The following is a 25,865-nucleotide window of genomic DNA, read 5'->3' as shown; positions in this document are numbered from 1 at the left end:
TACTCAGTGCTCAATCAAAACAGTGCTATAAAGTAAGTGGCAAAAGAAAAAGGAAATACTGAACTGCCATCAACCCAAACATAGACCTTCGCACTTGGCTCAAATCCCATATACGTCCTTTGTTAGACCTTGAGAATCGTTCTGTCAATTCCACTGTTTCCTAATTTTGGATCTCGGCAGTTTTGTCTCTTTTCTCTGTTTCATTCTCTCTCTCTCTCTCTCTCTCTCTCTCCCCTTTCCTTCTTCTCTCTTCATTATTTTCTCTGCATCAGCAATTTTCCAAGTTAGAAGAAGAATATGACGGTAAGATCCATTCCTCTGTGTTACCATTCCATTTTGCAGTCTTTTTCTTGCATCATCATCCATCTTTGACCCTTGTTCGTGATGAAAAGTTGCATTTTTTACGTTAAATTGCAGTTCTTGAGAGGTGCAATTTGTTTTTTGCATTGCAACATTTGTTAGATTCCTAGTGAAAAGGAAAGTATTTGGTCATTATTGAATATCGTAGAAGATGATCGTCAGGTGGTCTCTGCGTGATCCATTATTGAAAATTTCTGAAGAAAAATGATGAATGACTCAGACCGTGCTGTTTTCGTTTTCAAGTTGATCAAGTCGAGGGATGACATTGCAAATATTGCTCACATATATGTTGGTCATTTTGCATCAGGATCAGGGCCGGTCTTTGCCAAAATTTGGCGAGTGGGACGTGAACAATCCTGCTGCAGCTGAAGGATACACCGTCATATTCAGCAAGGCCAGGGACGAGAAGAAATGCCCTGATGGAGCTGTCGGAAACGGGCCAATGTCGCAGAGAAATGACAATGCCTCGAAGCGGGAAGGAGCATATCCTCCCACGGTAAGCCATTTCTTATCATGATTTTCACAAGGGCATATATGACAGTCTTCGCTTACGTTAAGATCTCCACTATTGTCTCTGATGTTTGCCTTTCGGTTGCAGAAGAAACGGTGGTGCTGCTTCTGAGTCCTTGCTTTAGCCAGAGAATTTAAGATGTTCTGTGTGTGACAACAACACTCGTGACATTCATATCCGCCCTTATGATGGTGGCACCAAGACAGTCACTTGATTCAAGTGCCATCCCCATCTGATTAGAATTCTATGTTAATGTCACTAGTTCTTGGAGATTCATCGTAATGTTATACATATAAACATAGATATTGGAGAGAACGATGTAGCAATAGTAGAAGAGCAGCGCCCCCCGCGAATGTTCTTTTTTGTACAGTCTCCAAATCTTAGCCAGTCCTTCAAAGGATTTTCAAATGTTCACGTGTTTCAGCAAGGTTGTATGCTGATTAATTGTGCAAATGAATTTGCATTCAAGGCAATCAGAAGCATCATTCAGCAAAAAGCAGTGAGTTGTTCTGAATGTTTGATCTATGACCACCTAATTGATTTCGTTTTATCAGTTCCTCTTGAGTGCGCACTTTTGTGTTTAAATCCTAGCCCAGTTGGCACTGGCAGGAAATGCATACAAGCAACATTTGGGGGACTTTTCGACTTAAGTCCATCATGCGGATATATTGAGTTGAAGATGGCAGCAATTAAAACATTAATATTATCATAAAGTTTCAAGCAGTACGTAGCGGAACAATCTGAAACAAAGTAACTGTAGCAGCTGAAACAGACCTACGAATAAACAAAATGGACAAACTGAAGACTAGAAAGACACGGAACACCTGAAGTAGCACCTAACCTCGGCAAGCGACATTTACAAAGGAAACTAGAACAGACTGGAAGTGATGTAGGACAGAAGATACAGAAGGAACCCGATCTTAGAGAAACCAGCAGCATAGGAAGCAGAAGAAGCGGAGGATGATGAACCTCTACTTCCGCCGCTTGCCTCGGACTCCTCGGAAGACAACACCTTCACGATCATTCGCTGTCCCTTCTGGCAATGGCCGGAGACTCCACTGATGAAGTAGAAAGGCCCCGAGTGGTCAAGAGCATAGACCGTGTTGCCGGTGTTGGAGAAGAAGCTTGGACGGGTGGAGTTGCAGTTCTTGTACTCGGCTTCGGTCACTTCCATCACCGAATCCTTCTTATACTTAAAGCCTGAGAAATACGAGAACTTCTCTTTTATAAAGGATCAACTACTTTCACAAGTTTCTTTTTCCAGAAAATCTTGTACAGGGTTCACTCAAACAAAAGCAACGCTGCAGATAAGGATAAAATGTATGACGGACGCCACAGACTAACATATGATGCTGGAGAAAAACCACTACATTTCAGCAGTAAGTGTTTGTTAACGAGTTCCAGAGTGAAACATAGTGTTGAACTCACGGAGTGTGTCGCCCGGTCGGAACCGGTTCTCGGAAGCCCAGTCATTGTAGACCTTGCTATCATTCGCGGGAGGGACGACCCAGCCCTCGGCCCCTCCAACTTGGTAGTCGAACCCCGTTACCGTGGAACACTGAAGAGCACAAAAGACGAACATGGTCATCATAAAAAAAAGAGCTGAAGCAGCCATCCTGAGCAACTCTGAAGAGACGGAACAACTTCTTTTCTGTGGCTATCTATTCAACTTCGATTGGTTAGTCTCCAAAATGAAGAATGACGAAGTTGGTGAAGTTTAAACAGAGCTATGTGGATCTGGAAGAGAGTCGGTTACTGGAGAGAGAGAGAGAGAGAGAGAGGTGGAGGTGGACAATGTGGAGATAGTGGGAGGCGACGGTTTTCTACTATTTTTGACTCAGTCAACCTGTTCGGTTTCGTAGCTCATCAGTTGCAGACAAGTAGAAGGAACCATATGTTGTTTTGCACGTTTGGAGAATGTTATGGGATCATATTTGTTTTCAAACTGCCAAAATCTAAACTGTCTTTCGTGATTCTGTGACATTCTCTTAGTGCATTTGCTTTTTAGAATGCTTTCTTATCTAAAAGATCTCTCAATCGAGCATTGATTTATCACAGACCTCAAATCACAACTCTTGTCATTTGCTGTAGTTGTTGGCCGTTAAATTCTTTATGTCTATCAATAATACAACATTGAATCAACGTGGATTTAGAACAAAAGGGAAACAAGAAAATAACCGACATTCAACTTGCGATAACGGTGGCACTTGTAAAAAGATGGCACGTCCCTACGACAGAACCATACGTCTTACATAATCTATCTGTTGTCGAGACAAATAAAGAAGAGGATTGAGAAACGACAGCTTCATATTTCTGTAATTGTGGCAAAAAAGAACGGGAAAAACTAGTTCTATGCAAGTGATCTCAATAAATTGAAAATAAACAACTGAATACATAATTGTTAATCAGAATTCACTTCGTCTTTTCATGGGATGGTTATAACCTGCAATGAAATTGGAATATTAACTCATGGGAGAGACCTGCTAATTTATTTCTCTCCTCATTTGCGATTTGTGACCCAATTTAACTCTTCTGACTTTCATTGAATCGAGAAAAACATCGCCCTGATCCATCCGTCACAATGTCTCACTCTGGCATGGTATCTATTGATAAATTTGTAGAACCAGTAGACACTAGCCACACAGCGAGCGATCATCATTATTTTCCAGCTTATACAAAAAAGAAGGCGGCAAAACAAAGACGCCATTCAATATGTAACTCCCTTCTTTTGTTTTGATCACAACAAATTGTTCTGTGGTTGACATGACACTAAATTTTAAAGTCATATCATCGTGGAAACAAAATAAGTAAAGGTGAACAAGCAATTTACAGAAGGAACTATACATCTTGAGGGAAGTAAAACCAAGAATGTGCAGTCACACCACTTCAATGTCTCGCGCAGCGACCTGTTCTGGCTCTTGACCAGAACCAGGATCCTTTGTTTTGCTCTTGAAGGACTTTTGGCTGAGCAAACGGACAAAGAGACTCCTTGACTTTGTAAACTTTTGGGGCTCACCTTTGGTCGATTTGCTTTCAAAATTCTTCTTTGCAAGATCTTCAGACAAAATCTTCACAAGAGTGTCAAAATGACGCCTAAAAGTTGGATACCTTGAAATTGACTTGGTAATTCCTTGAAGCCTTCATTGACAAAACAAAGTTTCAACAATTGCTGAAGTAAATCAGCACAAAAGAAAACCTTAATTGCACACATGTTTTGATTTCTTTCTTCATGCATTACCTTCGAGCTAATCCATCAAGTTCAGCTCTTTTGAGCTCAGATTCTGGAGGCGAGCCAATTGATGAATTTCTTAACCTCACAGGATCACCACTTAACAAGACAAGCTTGCCTAAATAGTCATCTTCATCGCTGGTAAGGTTTTCAGCTTTGATCTGGTCTTTGATGATTAAAAGGGGATTCAGAAACCAATCGAAGAAGACATCTTTGGGTCTGTTTGTAACAGTCAGCTCCACAACATCATCGCCTGCACTGTCACCTGCATCATCAGATGAGTAAAACCTTCTCTTCTCTACCCAAACAAAAATTGTCAGGCTCATTTATTTATATATCTACTGAATAAGTGCGATAAATGAGCAGTTGAACTTACACAGCAAGATTCCTGCACAATTAGCTTTGGCTGATCGCAAGAGGGTTTGGAAAATGCAATAAGCTGGCAAGCCCGTGCTAAGCACTCGGCTGCCGCTATCCGACTTCGCATCTTCAATATCTTGGGGTGTTATCAGTCCTTCAGAGACCATGCGCTCTCCATGGCATTGAATCTCTTTGAATATGTAACGAAGCAACTGTAAGAGGACCAATTTCATTTAGCTTCAAGCCAATTGCATGAGAATTAGGGAAGCAAAGCAAGAACAACTCCTGTAAACGTGCTCATCCGCTCATTCTTTGGTGACACAAATAAATTTCCCATGTCTAACGGGATATTCTTTCAAGCTAATAATTAGCCAAACAGTGTCGACCATCAATAAGAAAATCAAAAACGAAAAACTTTCAGAGGATCCTAACTTTAAAGCACATGTGAGGGTGCATGACATATTTTCTTTTTCCTTTTTTCGGGTTTACTTTTACAAGCATGATGCTGATTAAACAAAGAAAGAACAACATAAATCTTTTTAATAACATTAGAGAGAAAGGATTGAAAAGAAAATAACCTCCAGTGGCTTCAAATCAATCACGGGATTTTTAAATGAAACTGCACGAGATGGAGGATTCCTAGTAGAACCGGGCCCAGCAAAAGAGGTCGCTAAAGAGCTGGTCCTTGCTAGCTGGGGATTCCTCCTATACTTCAGTCTGTCAAGATCCAGAATACAGTAAGTGTATATGTCATTAGCATCCAGTTTTAAATAAAAAATCACAGGTACGTATGGAGAACCTAGGAAACAAGGACCCTTCTGGCATATCAAGAATGTCATTGCTGTACTCGTCGTAAATGGAAAGGGCCGCAATAATGTAGCAAAGCCCCAACCACAATGAAGATTCCTGTCAATTCAAGCCCTTAGAGCATAAATAATAAGAATCTCCAACCACCATAAAAATTAACCTCCACAACTGGAAATTTCACTTGCACTGGGCCTGCTAGCAAGCTTTTATTAAAAATGGAAGCTTTATAATGTTTGCACAGGAATGTACTGAAGAAACAAGAAGAATGGGTCTAACCTGATAAGTGACAACCCCAGCATAGGTGCCGAGAATTATACTTGACACGATGGATCCCAGGACTGCTCCAACAACAGCCAATGGCCAGAGTATGATAGCTAGGCCCGCAAATGGAACACATATTGTTTCCAGGAAAGGGCCTTCACGACCAATGAGATCGTGGAAGAGACGATGCCAACCCTTGAAGAGCATGTAAGGGCTTTTGCACAGGGCAATTAGTGAAATCATAGGCATGTCAACTATGAAGCCAACGACTCCTGCTAGAATAGCACCAGGAAGATATAACACTCTGCAATCAAATTAAGCAACAATTAATCATCTTTTTTCCTTCTGTTTCTTTAGTATCTCAATAGGATTTCTGCATTTACGAAGTCATCTCTGTTACTCACAAGCTTAAGTTTCCTTTTATGAACTCATCTCAATATATAAACAGAAAATTCATCATATCATTTGCTCAATAAGACAGGGACACTGCTTTTACTCACTCCTCTATTTGTGTACATCAACTTCAGAGGAAAGTGCAAAAGTCGAGATTTGGAGCATAACAATTAATTAAGCACATCCGTAAGGATAAGGTCAAAAATTCATCACACACTGCAATCGTGCCATGTCTCATTGCCTAAAACTTTTTGCAGACATCAATGCATTCAGTAAGCACAAATGAACTTACAAAAAGTCTTCTCCAAAAGGACATAAAAGGGGAGAGGGGGAGTTTTCTTTTTCTTTTTTTTTTTTTTTGGGGGTGGTGGTGGGGAGTGAGGTAGACCTAATCTCATAGTATTTCCTTTCTGGAGGTTCTTGAAGCCGCAAGTCATCCATAATTGAGAAGTAGGAATAGAAGCAACAATCCCGAAAGTCTCTGACAATTGTGAAGCTCCTTTGTATAGTGCTCCAAGTTCCATCCTGAAATTTTTCAGGCAAGAGGATAATTTCCAATTTTGGAGATGAGTAGAGAAAAATGAAACTAGAGATTTAAATTGATAAGAACATCTCATGTCATCACATACATGAAAGCAGTGGAAAAATTTATCGGTCTTTCCTTCTCCAATTGCTTCAAAAGTGGCAAATATTGGTGAGAAAAAGCCATATGCAGCTCCACCTAAGAAACTTCCAGCGATTGCAACTACCGGCCACACAATTAAGGGAGCAGGTATGCATATGAAGAGAATGAGCTTCAAGATGGGACCTAATTGTTTAGCTCTATTCATAGAGAAACAGAAATCAAAGTAATGAGTTTTCTTTTTCAGGGACAATAATTTGGAATAATTGGGAAATGTTTGAGGAAATCACCTGAAAACAGAATAGCACGTCCAGAAGGCATGCACAGGCCAAAGACCCAATGTGATACCAGAATTTCCGACGGTCAAGATTAGACATGCCATAGGGCAGAAAATGATACCTGAAAATTCAAAGGAAGAAACATGGCTCAGATGATATCCCAAGCTCACAACTCAAACCTACTTCAGTATGGGGTTGCGGCATTACCAAATAACTAGACTTGTAAAAAATGAATAATTGATAGACTCATTTCTGGAGTAACAATACTATTATTATATTTGTTCTTTTTCTTGGCCAACAAAAGAGAATAAAACTCCATCATAACAACCCATTGAGGGTGATTGTTTTCCTATTCCTACCTTCCTTGTGTGAATAAATGCATGCCAAATTCATACTGCTTGGCAGCATAAGTTCATACATCCTTGTAGAAGAATTCATGGGTGGAAATAAGATACTTTTCACTTACCGGAGCTTTGCAATAAAAACGCTATCAGAAAGCAAAAGTAAGCACCAACAGGCAATTTGCAACATGCGACAAGCAAACTCAGGTACAGAATTCACCCTAAAAGCCAAGCTAAGTGCATTGATGACTGGATTTCCTCATAAAAAAAACCTTCGTCACAAACAATTCCTTTACTGTATGCTCGGATTTGCTATCAAAGAAGATGTCTTGGAAACAAGAAGGGACACAGAAGGAGCAATCTCACCTTTAATAGCGCCCAGCAATAAAAGCCCGTTGAAGTAAGGCAAGAAGCAAATGAAATTCCATAGCGAAGTAAGAACTCCCCTCGGAGGCTCCATGTTTCCTCCCTACTCAACGCTCCCACGCAATTATCTGCAAATCATTCAGAACCCTTCCCGCACTCAATCCCAAGCTCCCACCTGCAAAGACGAGATGACAATTTCAGACACACCCAACTCCTCAAACACAGAGCTGAGAACAAAACAAGAAAGCAACCAGAAGATACCCAAGAAAGCTAAAGGCTAAATTCACGAGCCCAGGACGAGGAAATTCCTCGGGAACCTGGATTCGCTCAGCTCTGAATGAACGAGGAAGTTCTTGATCGAGAAGCAAGCACGTAGAGTCTTGAATCAGCAGTTTGAGAGTCCAGATTCGCACAGGATAAATTCGTGGGGATGGTGGGTAGAGCAACAGCAGTTACTGTCGATAGAGAATCAGCACATGAAACAGCTGAAATTCTTCACCTTTTTCACGCAACTATCGTGTCCGCAAATAGTTGCCACAATTAGAAGCGGTAAAGTTCAAGACGAGCTGATCAAGAAAGAACAATTTTTTTATCTTCGTTTTGGCGCTGACGTTGTAGATGAGGGCATGACCTGGACCAAACAAATGGGAACCCACGTTAGTTAACATGCTTGGCGCAGCGAATGAAAGTTCTTTAATGAATAAAGTCAAGCTTTTGCTGGAGAAGTTTGCGTACACTTTTGCTGGAGTGGCAGACAAGAAGAAGTGATACGAGATAAAAGATTCTTTTTTTCACCTCATACAACTGTCTGAGATACCTGGATTATTTTAGATGCGTAGTTGATTAGAAGTAAGAAATTGATTTATTCGTTACCTTAGTTAATTGAAGGAACGTCATAGGACAACTTGATTCCCTAATGAAATATAAATTTTGGGTTTATCCTCAATTTTGCCCTGAACTTATTTTTATCTAAAAAAATCCCAAACTTTAGATTCAGTTCTACTCCTACCTTGAATTTTTTTCTTTTCTAAAAAATAAACTGCAACTCTAAATTTAGTCCCAAATTTGTCCTGAATTTCTTTTGTTTTGCCTAGAAAAAAATTAATAAAAATCATAAAAATCATAAAAAAATATCAACCTTCAATCTAGTCTTGAATTTGTCTCTATTGACCATTCGTCTACAAATCTCATTAGTTGTTTGATGTGTTATTTCCATGCCGGTAACAAATACGCATCAACAAGGTGATGTAATTAATTATCTCCAAAACGAAACTTCTTTGATAAGAAAAGTAAATAAATGAAGGATGATTAACGATGATTTTTTGGATAAAGGGCTATTTTTCTCCAAATCTAAAGTTGAGGTCCTTTTAGACAAAAAAAAAAAAAAGAAAAAAAAAAGGTCAGGGCAAAAATGAGACAGAATCTAAAATTTGAGATTTTTTAGGAAATTAGGCCAAAAATATATATGTAAAGTATATATATAAAGAATGTAAGTGGGGGGATGTTGAAGGAGCAACTGCTTTCCCATCACCAAATAGACAGCCTCTACCGACCAAAAAAAAAAAAAATAGACAGCCTCTAACTACCCTTAAACCCCTCCAAATAGAAAAAGGGAAAGAAAACAGTGACATGCCATGCCCATCTGGTGAAAAATTTCTAAGTTTGGATACATCTATGCATGTCTAGAACTACATTAATAAGCTCAAAGCGTCATGTGTCTTACTTTTCGCAAGTGCCAACATCGGTTTCGGTTATGTCGCTTTTCATAGCTATGGAAAGTTAGGAACTGTATCACCATTAAATGAGTGTTTAAGCTACACTCCTAACACTGGCCAATTCTTCTTTCAGCAACATCCTTTTCCCAGGTTTCCATCTTTTTTGGATTTATCTCAAAAGTAATTATAAGCATGTGTAACTAATGTGTGAGAAGAAATGATAATACAAAAGATATCTAGAGAAATTTTTATATGGAAAATATGTATGATATTGTTTCATTCTCTTTGAAAATCTCAATAAAAAACGAAGAACATAATATTTAATTCTTGAGATTTATCTTAAGAACAAGATCGATTCCTTTTATAAATCACTTCGGTTGAGGAAAATCGTGGGACAGCTCAAGGATGGAATTTGACCCAAGTATTAATTTTTTCCCCTATTCAAATGGTATTAAATAACAAAAAGTCTTTATCTAATTGAGCTTTGGTCAAAGTACACTATTCTTCTGCAAGCCGGCTGTTGAATTCAAATTAAAAAATGTTCTTGTTAGCGATAAAATAAAATACAAAAGACCTTCACGCAAGCAAATGCTATACGGCATTTTTTACTCCTAAAAATGGACGGATTCATTATCTCATTTTTTGGCCAAAAACAATATTAATAAAAACGATTATTTGCAAACCCAGACAAAAAAACATCCACCATTTGAATAATTTAATCCCTAAAATCAGGTAAGACACAAGGGCACGAAATGCATTGATTACTTAATTATTTATTGATGCATACATTGGATTTAATTGCTTGCCACTCAATTTAATGGGACTGAAAGCAGCAAAATCGTTGCATGGAGTGCGCCGAAATTTCAAGAAAAAAAAAAAGAAAATAATTTGCAATGCTTTATTCCGTCCTGTAATGTGGGCCCTACCTTAGAATTAGTCCCGTCTAATCCGACAAGCTAATCAAATTAGGTTGTGACTTGCAAGCCTTGGGCTAAGGGCCGATGGGACCTGTCGCGACTCGGACTGTTAACTCAGTGCAATTGCAATTACGGGTCGATGCGCCCTCAAAATCAACGGCTGTGATGGCCTGATCGACATGGATCCAGGCAATCGAGGGCCAGTTTCGGACCAATTATACAATGACACTATTGTAGATCATCACTACGTCGAGATCAGTAGAGGCATCTACGCAAATATATGTTGCTTGTAAGCCTAGAGTTAATTTCTTGTACACAACAGAGTAATTAATCAAATGAACCCTCCTTTTAAACTAGTCCCAATCATGAAAAGCACAGCTTCAATTACTAGCGCATGGATGTGATCACTGAAGGTCGGACCGAACCACTCATACGACAATGCATTCGGCCGTATGGTTTATCAGAAGATCTTCAAAATCGACAACAGAACATGCTTACTGCAAGAACATTGCGAGCATCCGGCTCTGCAACCTAAAATAGGGAAGACACAATAGTCTGTTGCATGTAGATTGCAACAAAACAAGGACACAGAACATGAAGCTGAACATGGTATGATGACATTTTCAGTGAGAGCATTTACAATTTAATGCACAAAAGTATGTGAACAGCGTCTACAGAAACAGATCAGTTCTCAGTTTCTCTATCCTTTGTTCTTTTGATAGCCGAAAAACTCAAACTTTATGACTCACCCAGCATGGTGAACTTCGGGACCTTGGACGAAGTCACTACTTGAGTCCGACGAACTCTCCTAATTAGCGCACCGGTCCTCGAAATATCGAGGAGCAGGAATGAACTCAGGGTCTTTGCTCCTCAGGGCAATGTCGATATGCAGCCTCGTCGTTTAGGCAGCCCGACCAGGTCCCAGTTTCTCCTGCGAGTCAGGCGTAAGTTTCCTTCCAATTGAAAAGGGTTTGCCTCTGATAGAGTAAGGTTCCTCACAGAACTCAGATAGACTTTTCAGAAACTTGAAGTTTCGGCTTCTTAGGAGGCCGAGGTCCTAGAACACTCATATCTATGGTAGCCCCGTAAACCTGAGACGAACTTACGACTGCATCGTAAGCTTTTGTGGAGAGATTCAGGCCCTCATTGTGAGCCCTCAAGTACAGTTCATACGCTAGCCTCGGTTTTCCGTCTCTTGCGAGCGCCTCTATCAACATCTCGTAAGTGACCTCGTTCGGAGGTACATTCTGTACTTTCATTCGGTGAAACCATTCATATGCTGCACTTCCCATGCCGTTCCGTGCACATCCACTTATAATCGCATTATATGTCACGACGGTCGGATCGATCCCCAATGAACTCATCTCCTTAATTACAGCATCCACCATCTTGAATTTTCCCTGTCCCGTCAAAATAGAAGCCATGATCGTGTACGCATACAAGTTCGGCTCGACACCAACCTTGATCATGTGGTCCCACACCTTGAGGGCCTCATCATAGAGCTTCCCTTTCTCGAGCGCACTAAGCAACGCCCCGTAGGAGATGATTGTTGGTTTCTCTCCTTTCTCTATCATCCTTTTAAAAATCTGTATGGCAGTACTAGCTTCCGAAGCCTTTGAACAGGCGACAAGTACTGCGTTCCATTCCCTGCTTCCAGGTTTAAGCCCCTTGTCTTCCATTTTGTTGATCAACCTAACGCCCCATTTCCAAATCCCTTTTCTTCTAGCTGCAGTTAGTAAGATGTTAAAATGAGACATGATCAATTCATATGACAAGTTATTCGGCTTGGGTCCCTTGTCCAACAAATCCTCGTAAATCTCCAGGGCCGCCCACCATCTCTTAGCCTTCCCCATCAGCCAAATCAAGTGATTGCACACAGATAGGCTGATCTCCGAATGCCTCTCCCTTATTCTCGTGTATAATTCCTTTGCAACAACATAATGGTCTTCACGAGTACAAGCCCATAGGAGGCGCTCGAGCTCTGCCCGACCATGCTGGAGCCCAGCCCTGTCCATATCGGAGAGAAGCTTCATTACTTTCTGGCTCGAGTTTTCTCGTTTCACAAGCCACCTCCTCATCACTTGGTAGCAAACGCGAACCGTGAAATTCTCAAGCTTGACAAATTCTTTCTCCCAATCCTCGTTGTCATCTTTTCCTACCTCGCCCTTCAAATATTTTTCCTTAAGTTCAGTGAAGAACCTCAAAGCTCCAATTCCATCTTCCATTCTTCTATAAGCCAACAAGGCAGTGGAATAGGATACTGCAGAGGGAACGAGACCGACTCTCCGGATCTCTTCAAGAACATTGAGGGCCTCAATAGTTTGCCCTTGCTCCAAATAAATTGCCATCAGAGTATTATACGTCACGACATTTGGAACCACACCATCGTGGGACATGTAGTCCATGACCCTATGCAGCTCGCCAAACTGTTCAGACTGTTTTATAGCACCTAAAAGGCTATTATAGATGAAGAGATTTGGATATATCACACCATTAGTCTCTTCCTTCTTCCTCTTAAGCCACTCCATAACAGCCAACGCAGGATCAATTCTTTTGTCTTTCCCGAAACCTCTAATCATGGTAGAGAACACCTGAAGGGGCAATACACCCTTGTCCTTGAGGACCTCCTCTACATCATCTGCAGTTTTCGCGAGCCGCAAGCTCCAGGCCAAAGAGCGAACATCCACCCTTGAACAATCTTCTTCCCCAACTCCTCCATCGTTTTGGCCATCAACAACCTTCTCTTCCTCATCAATATTATCTCCAGTGGCATTCCCTCCGTCTATGCAAAAGCTGTCAGATTTCACAATCTCGGTTTCTCGAAGCTCGCTGTTGATTGTATTTGAATTTCCATCACTGAATTCACTCCTAATTTCTTGTTGCTCCAACGCCCAAGCCAATGCAAACGAGGTGCCAAAAGAACATTTCTTAGGCTTGCGAAAGACTGCGGTGCTAGTGTAGCCACAGAACAATGTCGCTCCCAAAAATCTTGAATTCCCAGAACAGACTCCACTTCCGTCAGAGGATGAACCATTCAAAACTATCCACAAACCAGAAACCCTACCATACCCAACAAGATTACCAAGAAGCCTCCTCTTCCTACTCCTTTTAGCACAGAATGCATCAGAAAGAGCACACCCAAAGTTTTCACCTTTCCATGAACACACGCCCAAAGTTTGCATCTTTAGAGAAACTCACCGAGGAAAGAGGACGACCCTTCACTGGAAAAGCAAAAGGGTATCTCATCCGCAGCTTTTCAGAGTCCGTCCATTAGCGAATACGATTGCTCTTCACTGGGTTGAACCAAATGAAGGAGGAGGAGGAGGAGGGTTTAGGTCTGTGATGGTGAAGTGATAGAAATTCGGAAGGAATGCCACAGCAATGGGGGTTTCGTATCTTGGAGATTGACAAGCAGTGAGGATATCGTGGAATCGAGAAGAATCCGGTGAGTGGGTCTTCTTCTTTCGCAGGTAGTGCGGAGTTGGCATTTTGGTAGCCATTCAATTCTGACAGAAGGATCTAAGTTCTAACCAGTAGACTAATCCACTCCACTCCACTCCTGATGGATTGAAAAAAAAATGGAAAGAAAAAAATGAAAATTGCTGGAAAAATTGCAATGGCCTCCAATCTCAAGAAAAACAATGTAAAACTTCCTGTCCCTTCTCTAATTTTGATTAGATTTGGAAAGAAAAATCTCTAATTACTTAGCCCAAAAAATATGTGATTAATTTGATAGAAGAGTTGTCCAAAAATTTCTATAGCTATTGTACTGGCCAATGCACTCCCAAACCCTTTTAATTGTATCAATTTTACCTTAAATCTTTTTTTTATCAATTTAATCCAAAACATTTCATCATGTCAATTTAATCTTAAATTTCTTGACAAATTGTCAATTCTTAAACTTTTCAATTTTACAAATTTAGTGTTTAATTTTTTGATGACTTGCTAATTTATTTTTAAATATTTTGATGATTTGTTAATCCAGTCGTAAATAATTTCAATTGTCTTAATTTTGTTAATGATTTGTCAACTTAGTAGTAAACCTTTTGACCATTTGCCAATTTAGCCTTTTTAGTAAATTTTGACCGAAGATTGCCAATGTGGATGATTAGTGTAGTATTTTAATTATTCTTTAAATTTTCTAGAATTTTTATTATTTTCTTTTTTGATTTTCCTTTTACTTTTTTCCCCTATTTTCGACTCTAGGCCGGTGAGATTGTCGGCTTGACCCTCACTGGCCACAAGTAAGGGTCAGCGACCTTCACCTAATCTAGGTAGCGGTGTGGTCCTCATTGACCAATCGAGAAGGGTAAGAAAAAGAAAATAAAAAAAAAGAAAAGAATAAAAAAATTATAAATTCAAAAAAAAAAAAAAATAAAAAATTACAAAAATTATCCACATTAACACTAACCATGCCAAGCGCCAATTAGCATTAACTAAACCATCACCTCAATGATTTCTAGTCAAAATTGGTAGAAAATACTAAATTTGCGATGTTAAATGGTTTAGAATTAAATGAACTGAATTAACAAATCATCAAAAAAGTTTAGTATTAAATTAACATAGTTAAGACTAAAGTGGATGATTAAAAGATTTAAAACTGAACTAATCACTTTTAAATAAATTTAAAATTTTTTAGAAAATTTTCTTTCAATTTGATACTATTCAATCGTGACAGTTCTTTACTGGCTAAGGTAGACCATGCTAACTCAAGCATAGGATCGAGGTAGAGCTTGAGAACAGGACTTACACGCGCATCTCAATGAATGAAAAAGAAAAAAAGCATCAAATTTAATTGCTCTTGCTCTATCCTTGTCGAGCAAGGAGAACTTCATTGATCCGACACGATTCGCGATCAATTATGATTGTGTGGGTCTAGATAGATAATGTTGGTGCACGGGATTAAAAGCCCTCGCTCAAACTTAATCATGGTTAAAGAAAAATATCATTTTTTTTTTTTCGAAAAAGTGATTAGGCCGAATCGTGCCTGATCGAAATAGTTTAATATGTCTTTTTATGAAAGAGGGTACTCATTAGTTGTAAATAATCACACCTAAAGTAGTGCCCAAACATCAACAAGCCGGAAAAGTACAAATTCCAGAGGGGGAGAAGAAGTCATTTTGATGAACAGCATCATAGGAATCACTCGAGGAAACAAAACGATGTTGATCGAGCACCTGCAAATACCGTTCACCAGATTTAGGCCGGCCGGTTTCAGAGTCAGTAATTACAGACGGACGGCCGGGCCAGGGCCTTCTCCACACAGCACTCCTCACAGCCAAAACGACGGCCCCAACTTTTGCCGATTCTCGAATCTAAGGTGGGAACGGAGTCGTTCCCTCAGCAGTAGGGCCGCTCCTCTCCCATCGTGAGCCACCAAAGCCAGAGAATCTCCCGAACTTGTGAACCGTATAAACTCGTTTACCACCGGACGACCACGCTTTGCTGCTTCGATGGTGTCACTCCGTTCAATATTCTATGTTCTACAATTTAAGGTGCATTATCCAATTAGTCTTAAATCTTATTATACAGTTTGTCAATTCAGTTATAAATTTTTCAATTTTGCCAATTTAATATAAAATATTTACACAAATTTCTAATATGATTACTCTAGTTGATTTTTTTTCATCACAAGTCACTAACATGATAATCTAATCGTATGTCACATCATCCCGCTGGCAATTTTGGTGCGAAAATTAATTAGGACAAGTATATTAGATTTTACATAAATATTTATGACTGAATTAACAATATTGAAAAATTTATAAATGAGTCGATATTCCGTACAATAAATTTACGATTGATTGGATACTATTCTGAAAAGCATGCGTAATTGTCGAAACTTATTCCCTTAAAAGCCTTAAAAGAAGCGATAAGGCTGATCAAAATCCACAAAATCCGAGGCTAGATCCACGGGCTTGCTAAGGCCAGAGCAAAGATCTTCCGAAATTATCGAAGGAATCAAAATCGGGTCCTGAATCTCTATTTTTCATGGGGAGTTGTCGCCTTCTTCACGTGCTTCGATAGTAAAAATAATTAAATAATAATAATAATGATGATGATGATGAGAAGAAGAAGAAAGCTGCTATTTTTACTCGACAGAGTCTAATTCCCTTTCTCCGTCATTCGAGAACAAGAGCTTTTTTTATTATGGCGAGTTCGTACTTAGCAGAGATTATAAACCGTAGATTCCAGTGGAAAGAATATTGCTCCGCCGCGCCTGCTGGCACATGCCCATCGCGTCGGACGACATGATTTGGATAGAGCTAAATTGATTTCGTGTGCTAATTTAATGCCATGTGAAAATGACGGCTCGACTTTCAATCTAACACGTATGTTTCGGTTATTAATTTAAGAGAGATCATATATGAATAGCTCAATATTGAGAAACGATCAACGAGTGGACAAGCACGTTGTCGTGTCTAGAACGTCTAGATACTAGCCACGCCTCATGACTGTATTGGTTTAAGCTTTTATGTGAATTAGATTTGACGTAATAATCTTTATATCAAAGTAGAACCCCCCTTTTGCTAGTTAAATTAATATATGTCTGATTTAACTTTTTAAGAACATCATGAACATACCCCTCTTGGCTTGGCTAAGACATTCCACCTTATAAAACGGCCTTAAAGAATTCTCCCCGGCTTATAGCTAAGCGGCTCTTTCTGGGCAGGAGTAAGACCTCATCCACAGGTCATCTCAAAATTAGATTAATCCATTTTTCGAACGGTGCATCGCAAATATGAATGTCGCCAACTTCTCCATCGCTTGTAACCCTCGAATCAGAGGCACGATCAGAGATAATCTACTGGCCAATAGGACGGCCGGAAGACATAAGCTTTACTCCTCAATTGATCCTCATTTAGAAAGAGTACTAGCTACTAAACACTACGCAACTGCGGTGTTTTCGCGATCCACATGGGCTGATCATTGGAGGCTACGGGATCGAGGCAACCACCCCGGAAGATTTATAGGGGTTGGTTAAGTTAGTTGGCCCGTCGATTTGGTGCAACAAGAGACAAAAGAACATGTCCTTTTTTTTTTGGGGTCTCGGATGGACATTATTTCTTCTTCGTCATCTTCTTCTAACAGTCGAATTCCCTCTTTTTTCAATACACGGTCGAATCCGGGCGTTAAATTATGGTTATAGAGTCGGCTAGTGCATGTGCCTAGGCACTTATAAAAGCTCACATAGTATAGCACCTTTGGAGAGCCCATGTCCCTATTCTAGGCAATCATTTGGCTTTCGCATTATTGTAAAATCCTCTCTCTCTCTCTTCCCCGTGGAATCTTTAGCCGGAACATGCGTAATTTCGCTCTCGAGAGCCCATCGAGTTTCGCGATCAAGAGAAATCACGGGTTTGGTTTAGTATGGTTTTGGCAAGGGACCCTCTAGACTAATTGGTTGACATACGACGAGACTGGAGTGACTGGACTCAGCATTATCATATCGTCATTATCTCAGCACGATCAACACTCGACTGGAGAGCAAAAGGCCTCCAATAAGCCATGACTGCACCCAAACACTATCTAGTTAGGGAAGAGATAAGCCGATGTTGATAGAAAAGACTCGATCGAATGAAAAAAGAGCGTGGTGCAAACACAATATGCAGTAGATCCGGCGCACTTCGATACTCTAAACTCTCGAATTGTATGAAATCCGATGTGAAGTCCACTCAAGGATCATGTCTACTACGTCCAACAAAAGGATACGTGTAACGAGATCTCTCCTTCCCCACATCTTGATTGTGTATGCACACGGAAGAACAGCAAAAAACAGGGAGTGATGGTAGGGACGAGAAAAAGGCAGAGAGAGAGACGACGACGACAAGAACAAAAGAGACATCGTGCCCATGCTTGGAGGTTGGCCTTTTTCTCCTTCACTTCTTTAAACACAAGCACTAAACTACAATTCCAAACTATATATATAAAATTTCTCCATATTAATTGTTTAACCATCAAAAACCTCAAACTAAGTATATATGTAATAAATTTACTCTTGATTAATTTCTATTAAATTGGACTAATATTTGAAAAATTACAAATAGATACATTTGTGACAAATGAATAATAAAATCCAAAATTAATACATCCGTCAACAATTACATAGTATCTAACTAAATAATTTAGCGGTAAAATTTTATAGTAACTAATAAATGATAAATTTTGTCATAGGTGTATAACATTAACTCAGTTTGAGATTTTTGGTGATATTATTCATATTATTTTTGACGAATTTGCATAAGAAGCCAAACATTGCACGTTATAGAGATTAATGATAAAGAAAGAAATTAAACTCGACAGGAAATTCTAATTGCCATCGAAAGTCTCGACCGACCTAATTTTCTATTTGATTAAATTTTTGTTGATTTGATTTCAATGGTTTTTAGGCCCGCTAATCAAGCAAGCGTGTTGCTAAGCACACCCGCCCCCCTCCCCATGTGCGGCAGCCCCCCACAAAATCAGTAGACAAATAAATAAAGAAAACAAAAATGCCCCCCATATTATGTGCCATGTGTCGCCGTCACATCCCTCCATCCCATCACGCATACGGACGAAATCGGACATTATTCGAAAATAATAAACTACCGTTTTTAATATCTTTCGTGCCTAACATGCCATCAAAGTTGTTTTTCTATTTTGGGTCTCATGGGTCGGTTTTTCTCCAATTCATTTTACTTGTATTGAATTCCACATATCATTCTTAATATGGCTCACATATAATAGGAATGTTAAAATATGACATATCGCTGCATGGAATTTATACATTTTTGTATACAATTTTCTTCACTTGCACGTGAAATTTGACAAATCAAATGGGCTCATATGCTAAATAAATTAAAGCAAATATTGAGTTTTTAGTGATACGTAAAAGCACTCATAAAATGATATTTAATGTAATTACAATAATGTGAAGTTTTTATTAATATTTTAATTTCTTGTGTCGTGTGAATTTTCCACATTCTTACTCTCTCTTTTTTTCCCTCTTTTTTGATATATTCAATACGTGAAATTTACATAGCCAAAATGCTAAATTTAGAAAGATAGGAAGGAAAATTAAAATAAATGGACCTCTAACAAAGGGCTTGTTTTTGTATTTTATTTTATTATATTTCATCTCTATTTTTCGTCCTTCTCCTACCTTGCTCCTGCTATATAACCCGAAGTCGCTACCAACGTCCTCTCCCCATTTTACAAAGATTGCAGCAGAACAGAGCTTCCAGAGAGAGAAAAACAGAGTGCGATACAGAGAGAAGCAGAGGAAAAAAGAAGAAAAGATGATGAAGCTGAGGTCAAAGAGGTTCGGCAGGAGCAGCTCCAAGCTCGGCGGCAACAAGGGGTCGCCGCCGGTCGACAGGTCGTGCGGCGGCAACATGGAAATCAAGTGGGAGCTCAGGCCCGGGGGCATGCTCGTCCAGAAGAGAGAGGAGAGCAGCGGGAGCGAGAGCTCCGGCGAGGGCACGGTCACCGTCAGGGTCTCCACCGTCGCCAAGTGGCACGACATTCCCATCGAACCCACCTCCACCTTCGGTAAGCCGCTCTCCTTATATTAAGCATCGGCTCCTCTCGAAATTACCCTGCTGTAATAGACCTGCAACGTGATAGCGCAAGGACATGGTTTTTCCCTTTGTTCTTTAACACGGGCATCCGAATCTTCCGAACCCGACTAGTTTCTAACTGTCCTAGCGCATTCCATTGCCCTTAAACCTGCGAGATGGGGGCGAGGCTCGAAATTACTCTGAATGAGCGACGATGCGATTAGAACACGGGCTTCTCAATCAATGGTTGAAGGGTCGTTAGGGTCATCTTGGGAAGATGCTAAACATGTTCTTGAAATTAAAGTCCTCCCCTTTTGTTTTGGGGGTGTTTTAATTTATTTTTTTTTCCCGGGCGAGGATCAAGACTCACGTATTCGTGAATTTGCAGGGGAATTGAAGACGATACTGGCGCTGGTCACCGGCTTGGAACCGGGGGAGCAGCGGCTGCTGTTCAAAGGGAAGGAGAGAGAGACAGCGAGCACCTGCACATGGTTGGCGTCAAGGACAAGGACAAAGTGCTCTTGCTAGAAGATCCCGCCATCAAAGAGAGGAAGAAGCTCCATGGAAATAGTATCGCGTCGAGTCAGCAAATAGGGAACCACCCATTTCGCACCATAAGCGTTTGACGATCTTTAGTCCTGTTTTCCTTTTTCTTTTTAACCCTTTTGATCAAGTTCAATCAAGAACATACTCTGTCTCTCTCTACTAACCCCCAAAAAGAAAATGGGAGTAGGTTAGAACTTGTAATGGTTGATCAACGATCCCTTTTGTTTGGGTTTGATTAGTTTGGTTAGGTTTATGATGGTGTCAGTTCCAACGAGTATTATAATGGTGTGAGCTGATGCATTATCTGCATCATTTGGCTGGGGCTTGTAATGTCTATAAGAAATGGCAAGGAAAAAAATTACATCTTGATTCCAAAGTGTCATCTCTCTCCGTCTTCCTCCTCTTTTTTCGTGTGTCCGAAACACAAGGATCGAGCCCCCATGCGTAGGGATGTGCATGGTCCGGACGGGTGGTTCCCAATCTAAAACCGGGAATCGCTTGCTAAGGACCGGTTCCGAAAAATCGAAACTAGGATCCACCTGTTTGTTGCATGGATCCACCCAGGGAACCGCCGGTCGGTCCGGTTTCGGGTGGATCCATGGAATCGATCTTAACACGAAACAATTTTGGTTTTCAACATAGAATGGTCGAGTCTATGAGTTGGGAAGGAGGGGAGGAGGTCTATGGTTGGGTTTTCAACATAGAACGGTCACGGAACAATTTTCCGCGGCTGTGGCGGGTGGCGGCCGACGCGAGGGGGTGAACAACAGTGGTAGAGGAGCAGTGGCGGTGGCGTCGATGCTTGGGGAGGAATCGAAATGGCGATAAGATTAGGAGGAACCGAGGAAGAGACAAAGAGAGAGAATCGAAGACGAAATAGAGTGAGGAAATGAGATCTAATCTAAGGTCTCTTTTAGTAATTTTTTTTTTTTTTAATATTAAAAGATTAGGTCCGGTCCGGGTGGGCGGATCCGCCCATGGAACCAGGGAACCGGACCGTACCCACCGGTTAGAAAAGTGGAATCGGGAACCAGGACCAGGTTCCCTCAAGAACCGCTGGTTTTAGGCGATTCCAGGTGGTCCAGGCGGTTCCGGGAATTTTGGACACCCCTACCCATGCGTGCACGCCGACGATTAAAATATGTGAGATTGTTGGTGAAAGTGAAAGGAGAACCAGAACCAGAAGTGACAGTATTTGTTTAGTGGGGCGGGAAGCTGGCAGCTTGTTAGGGTTGTCCATTAAAGGGGTTTTGCTTAGGCTGGAAGCCTAATCGATTGACGATTGAAAGGGCAGCAATTGCATCAGAACGTGTGTGTGGAAGGGACAAGAATCGATGGGGGTTGCAGTCTTCAAAAAAGGGATGGTCTTTTTTTTATGTTTGCTCATGGGATTTTGAGCATGCAAAGCTTTTTGCTGCTATCAACTGGGGCAGAAAAAGGGGAAGAAGGGGGTGGTCCATCTGACAGGATTTTTGGGGTTCTTCTTGCTGGACAAGGACATTGGGAAACATTGACGGTGAAGCAACTTCAAGGGGAAAAGTTGACTTGACCCAATTGTGCTTGGCACCCAAATTATTCCTTCGTGCTTGCAGTGGTTTGGCGGTGAGACTTGATCATGTGGTGGTGTTGTATTTAATTACAAAGGAAGTTGGTGATCCCACAGTTTGGTCGGACGGGTAGCATTGCCCAGGGCGTATAAATTTCTCTTCTTGTACATTGAATGAAATTAAGAGGTGGTCGTGGTGGGGAGTCAAACCCTATTGCTGATAGATGTTGGGGCGAATTCAGGGATCATTTGCAAGGACTTCAGTTTATGTAGCAATGGAAATGTCTTTTTCCAGAAGCAAACAAAAGTCAATTTTGATCTAAAATTTCACAGTATTTCAATTGTTCCAATTCACAAATGAGCACTCCATAAATGTTTTCTTTGTGCCACCTTTAAAAAGGATTCCGATTTATTTTATATCACGGGGTGGTCAATTACAAGCTTCTGTTTATTTGATTGAGATCTTCATTGGAATTAGCACTGGTCCTATTCTTCTTTTAACTTTTCCAACTAAATTATACCTCTAATTCATGTTCAGATCAGCACCATCATCTAATACCAGCACAAACAATTGCTGAAGAAAAGAAAATGATCTCAATGATTGTGTCAAGCGTATCATTTTAGCTTGGTGAAAAATAATACTGGAGTTCTTGTAATCTTGAAATACAAGGTTTCCCCTCCATGCTGCGGCCTCAAATTGCATTTCCCATGTAAATCATCTATCCACTCATTTTATATCATAAAATCTGAGACATGGAAATTGATGATTAATGATGTCTGACAAGGATTTGCCGAAGTTGCTAACAAGACATGTTAGGCCAAGTTAATGGCCACAGCCCACAAATGGGCTTATGGCTTTTGACACTTGGATGCTGAATCAAGGCTGAATTTCAGCCGAACAGAAGCTCAAACCAATGGCTACTATTTTACGGGGGAGAGCAGATTTAAGGAAGACAATGACAAGCATTTTATCAGCAAATTGGACGACATACTTTCTAATACTTCGTCTTCTAATGAAGACATTGACGTAGGGGATTGACCATGATTTAGCCCGGTTAGTTAGATCTAACGTCGATTCTTGGTCCCCGCAAGAATTGAAGCTTCATAGTGCGTTCGCTCTACTTCTCACCAGAGTAGTCAAAATTGCACCTCCCCGAGTTTGGTGGCCCGCGCAGAAGGTGCCTGGTTTTGTGGCAAATGCGAGGGCCTACACGTCTGGAATGCTCGATAAGCCTTGTTTGACCCCTAGGCTGCGTGAGGTTTGATCCCACTCTAAAAGCTCAACCTTGTCAGATCACATCAAATAGCCCGGACCAATTTGCCTAGAAAGAATTTTGATGTGGTCTGGTCGTAGAAAGAGAGAGAGGAGTGTGTTGTGTGTGAGATCATCATCTTGTCCTTGGTGATAAAGAAATATGGAGTCTTTGCTAAGTTATTCAACTTGCTAGTGACCAAACAGAGCTGGACAGCTCACAGGAAGTCATCATCTACCTCAGAAAAGTGAGAGCCCTAGAAAAAATTGAGACTTGCTTAGCTCAATCCGATGCCGATTTCCTTTCAAACTAAATGAGCGAATGGCCATGATTTTCAATACCTTTTCTCCCCTTCATCTCATCCCCATTCGAAAAAGTCAGCCCCGGTTTGGTTTCACTGTACCTTTTTGAAACCTCAACTGGGTAACCATGAACTCTCTCTCTCTCTCTCTCTCTCTCTCTCTCTCTCTCTCTCTCTCAGAGAAAGAAACGTGATGGAGGTTCCAACTTCTCTTGATTTCAATCAGAATTGACAAAGTCATAGCAAGAAGGCCCTTCAGGCCATCGCTAATTTTCATGGGTTATATGACTTCTCTCTCTTTTTCATCTGGTTTACTTTGATGTTCTTGTGAAATTTCTTCAGAAAGGTTCGTGTTCATGGGGTGGATGCGGCAGGTGAGCTTTTCTGGGTGATTGAATGGGGTGTTGACAGAAGATAGAGAGCACTAGCGAGCATGCACAGGAAGGGCTTGTGCATGGCCAGTCTTGTGCTCTCCCTCCTCTGTCAGCATGGCTTTAATTGCTTTCTTCTACAAGTTCATTCCCATGCCTTTCGCACAATTCGTTAATCATGCGTTCCCTCCGTCGTCACGGATCAATTTTTCTCTTCGGTTTCACGCAACTTTCCAAACGTATTCATGCAGGTTGAAGCCGGGTCCTCATCTTTGATGAATGTACAGCTCTCCTCTGCGCAAGTTTAGCTCCTCCTCCTATCGTTTCTCATAATCTTTGACTGTTACATTAGAGTTCAAGGATAATTTCAGTCTTCCATGTCCTGTGACAAGTTTTGAAGTTGTCAATTCAATGATTTCTTTAAAGGGTTACTTTCCCTTTTTTGAGATAGTGATTCGGATAGAATATTTTAACATCTCATTATATATGTGCTTTGTATAACTGAAAAGAAAGAAAGAATCGTCATTTTGACTTGACTCATTCAATTTAAAAATATAACCAAAGCTCATTTACTTCGGTCAAAAAATTATAAGACTATATATAGGCTCGAATTTGACTCTCGCTTGCTAAGTTGCTGTAATGTTCATATGAAATCTACTTCCGATGGTTGTTCTCTACTTGCTGTGGCTTGCGTTGGTGTTAGGCAAACTCTACTTCACCAGCCGCCCAAAAATTGAAAAAGCATCCCTTCAAAGATTCTCCTGTTCGCATGTTTGTGCATACATAGCAGCTCGTAACTGTTCAGTTTCTGCACTGCTCTTTTCATAATTTATTCATATATCTTTTCGGGTAGGGCTTTTGGCTTTCTAATTAGGTAAAGTCCAGAGAAAAAAGATGAAAAAGGGGGCATTCCGAGAATTGAACTCGGGACCTCTCGCACCCTAAGCGAGAATCATACCACTAGACCAAATGCCCATTTCTTTGTTGAAAACTTTAGAATTTTATATATAAACGTAAATAACAAATCATTTGAGTATATACATTTGTGTGTATAAGTGCTTCTCGAAGAACTGAACTTTGGGTCTTGAAAAATTAAACAGAAAAAAAAAAAAAAAAACTTAAGCACTTCATTTTTTTCATTTTCCGGTCAAACTAGAACACATAATTTACTCTCTCTTTTTATTTGGATAATGATGAAATGACCGCTTACCACAAAGTTCTTTCAAAAAAACTCATTTTCAATCTCAATTGACAAAACTTGTTTGCAAGGAAATATGAGGTGTCAATGTCACCATTACTATCCAATGGCACGTTTTGCTAGCACCGCCTTTTTTTTCTATTTTCAAGTCAAATTAGAACACGCAAATTACTTTATTTTTGGGGTACATTCAGGCATCCTAGGAAAAAGTTGAAAGGAAGAAGCACTAAAAAAAATAGAGTTTAGGAGCGTAACGCGGCTTGATGAGCTTTGCACCACCTCTTTTGTCAAACCTGCACAGTCGATTTATATGCTTTTCTTTATCGAATTGATGATATCATTGCAGTAGTCTTTTGCTTTTCCGCATGCCCACGAGAGAGCGGAGGTTGAAGTACGTTTCGTGCTCTTTTGCCTTCGGTAATCATTATTGCTAAGGTGGAAAAAATGTTCTTCAACGTGAAGGTTGAGAGAGCATGGTAAATTCGTCGTTGAAACCCTAGATATGCCGGTTGTTTTGAGTTCGGCTTCTGCGATTTACATTCCTGTCAACACGAGCATGCCCACGACTATATCAACAAATGGACCAAACATGAAGAGACACACCGACAAGTTTGAGTATCTAGTGAAATTGGACTTTTCAAAGGTCATTTCAAAGAACTTACCAAACACATGTTAATCGAGTATTTTTTTAAGAAAATTTAAATGTTTGAGGGCTAGCAAAAGATAGTTTTCTTTTTTAATATTGTATGTCGCTTTGCGACTCGACTTGCATTGTGCTGTGGGATGACATTTCAAATATAAAATGAATTTACATCTAGGAAATGCCTTATTTCCAACCCCATCGCAGACCTTAGTCAAGCAATCCAGAAAGATCCAAGTGACACGCAACTGGATGCCCGATTTCAGACAAGCGGAACCCCGAAGAAGATGCTCCTTATCAGCATAGTGCGA

General features: G+C 40.4%; 4 protein-coding genes and 2 non-coding genes across 7 annotated transcripts; 2 read left to right on the top strand and 4 right to left on the bottom strand.

Annotated features, from left to right (window-relative positions):
• The first annotated feature begins 48 nt into the window (after positions 1–48).
• On the top strand, positions 49–1,362 carry LOC104422664. Its single transcript, XR_001981733.2, has 3 exons — positions 49–303; positions 668–856; positions 959–1,362. It is a non-coding gene; the product is annotated as an uncharacterized LOC104422664 (transcript).
• A 247-nt stretch (positions 1,363–1,609) lies between these two features.
• On the bottom strand, positions 1,610–2,652 carry LOC104423913 (mavicyanin). The gene is made up of 2 exons (XM_010036346.2): positions 2,300–2,652; positions 1,610–2,071 (listed from the first exon to the last, which is right to left on the bottom strand). The coding sequence occupies exons 1-2, from the start codon at positions 2,484–2,486 to the stop codon at positions 1,740–1,742; spliced, it is 519 nt and encodes a 172-aa protein (XP_010034648.1). The 5' UTR covers positions 2,487–2,652; the 3' UTR covers positions 1,610–1,739.
• Positions 2,653–3,544: 892 nt separating this feature from the next.
• LOC104422663 (uncharacterized membrane protein At3g27390) lies at positions 3,545–8,178 on the bottom strand. Of its 2 annotated transcripts, none has more exons than XM_010035052.3 (11): positions 7,790–8,178; positions 7,529–7,703; positions 6,834–6,942; positions 6,551–6,743; positions 6,310–6,446; positions 5,544–5,832; positions 5,260–5,366; positions 5,039–5,177; positions 4,477–4,672; positions 4,110–4,353; positions 3,545–4,009 (listed from the first exon to the last, which is right to left on the bottom strand). In XM_010035052.3, the coding sequence occupies exons 2-11, from the start codon at positions 7,620–7,622 to the stop codon at positions 3,748–3,750; spliced, it is 1,770 nt and encodes a 589-aa protein (XP_010033354.2). In that variant the 5' UTR covers positions 7,623–7,703; positions 7,790–8,178; the 3' UTR covers positions 3,545–3,747. The 2 variants fall into 2 exon arrangements, with proteins under 2 accessions (XP_010033354.2, XP_039159814.1); XM_039303880.1 differs by having other exon boundaries at positions 4,110–4,365; positions 7,790–8,175.
• A 2,459-nt stretch (positions 8,179–10,637) lies between these two features.
• On the bottom strand, positions 10,638–13,674 carry LOC104422662 (protein LOW PHOTOSYNTHETIC EFFICIENCY 1, chloroplastic). The gene is given in 2 exon segments (XM_010035051.3): positions 10,638–11,191; positions 11,193–13,674. Coding segments are annotated over 2 exon segments (2,280 nt in total). The 5' UTR covers positions 13,343–13,674; the 3' UTR covers positions 10,638–11,061.
• A 5,660-nt stretch (positions 13,675–19,334) lies between these two features.
• Positions 19,335–20,621, top strand: LOC104422661 (BAG family molecular chaperone regulator 2). The gene is given in 3 exon segments (XM_010035050.3): positions 19,335–19,691; positions 20,088–20,165; positions 20,168–20,621. Coding segments are annotated over 3 exon segments (489 nt in total). The 5' UTR covers positions 19,335–19,438; the 3' UTR covers positions 20,326–20,621.
• Positions 20,622–24,619: 3,998 nt separating this feature from the next.
• Positions 24,620–24,691, bottom strand: TRNAP-AGG. Its single transcript has one exon. It is a non-coding gene; the product is annotated as a tRNA-Pro (tRNA).
• Positions 24,692–25,865: the final 1,174 nt, after the last annotated feature.

Source organism: Eucalyptus grandis, chromosome 10, assembly GCF_016545825.1.
Source record: "Eucalyptus grandis isolate ANBG69807.140 chromosome 10, ASM1654582v1, whole genome shotgun sequence".
Classification (NCBI taxonomy): Eukaryota; Viridiplantae; Streptophyta; class Magnoliopsida; order Myrtales; family Myrtaceae; genus Eucalyptus; species Eucalyptus grandis.
This window is presented reverse-complemented; position numbering and strand designations above follow the sequence as displayed.

Coding starts and splice junctions, on each gene's coding strand:
- LOC104423913 (XM_010036346.2), bottom strand. CDS start 2,486: ATGGCTGCTTCAGCTCTTTTTTTTATGATGACCATGTTCGTCTTTTGT. Junction 2,072..2,299: donor CCGACCGGGCGACACACTCC/GTGAGTTCAACA, acceptor CGTATTTCTCAG/GCTTTAAGTATAAGAAGGAT.
- LOC104422663 (XM_039303880.1), bottom strand. CDS start 7,622: ATGGAGCCTCCGAGGGGAGTTCTTACTTCGCTATGGAATTTCATTTGC. Junction 5,833..6,309: donor AGGAAATACTATGAGATTAG/GTCTACCTCACT, acceptor ATTTGATTGCAG/AGTGTTATATCTTCCTGGTG. Junction 4,673..5,038: donor TTGATTTGAAGCCACTGGAG/GTTATTTTCTTT, acceptor GTCCTCTTACAG/TTGCTTCGTTACATATTCAA.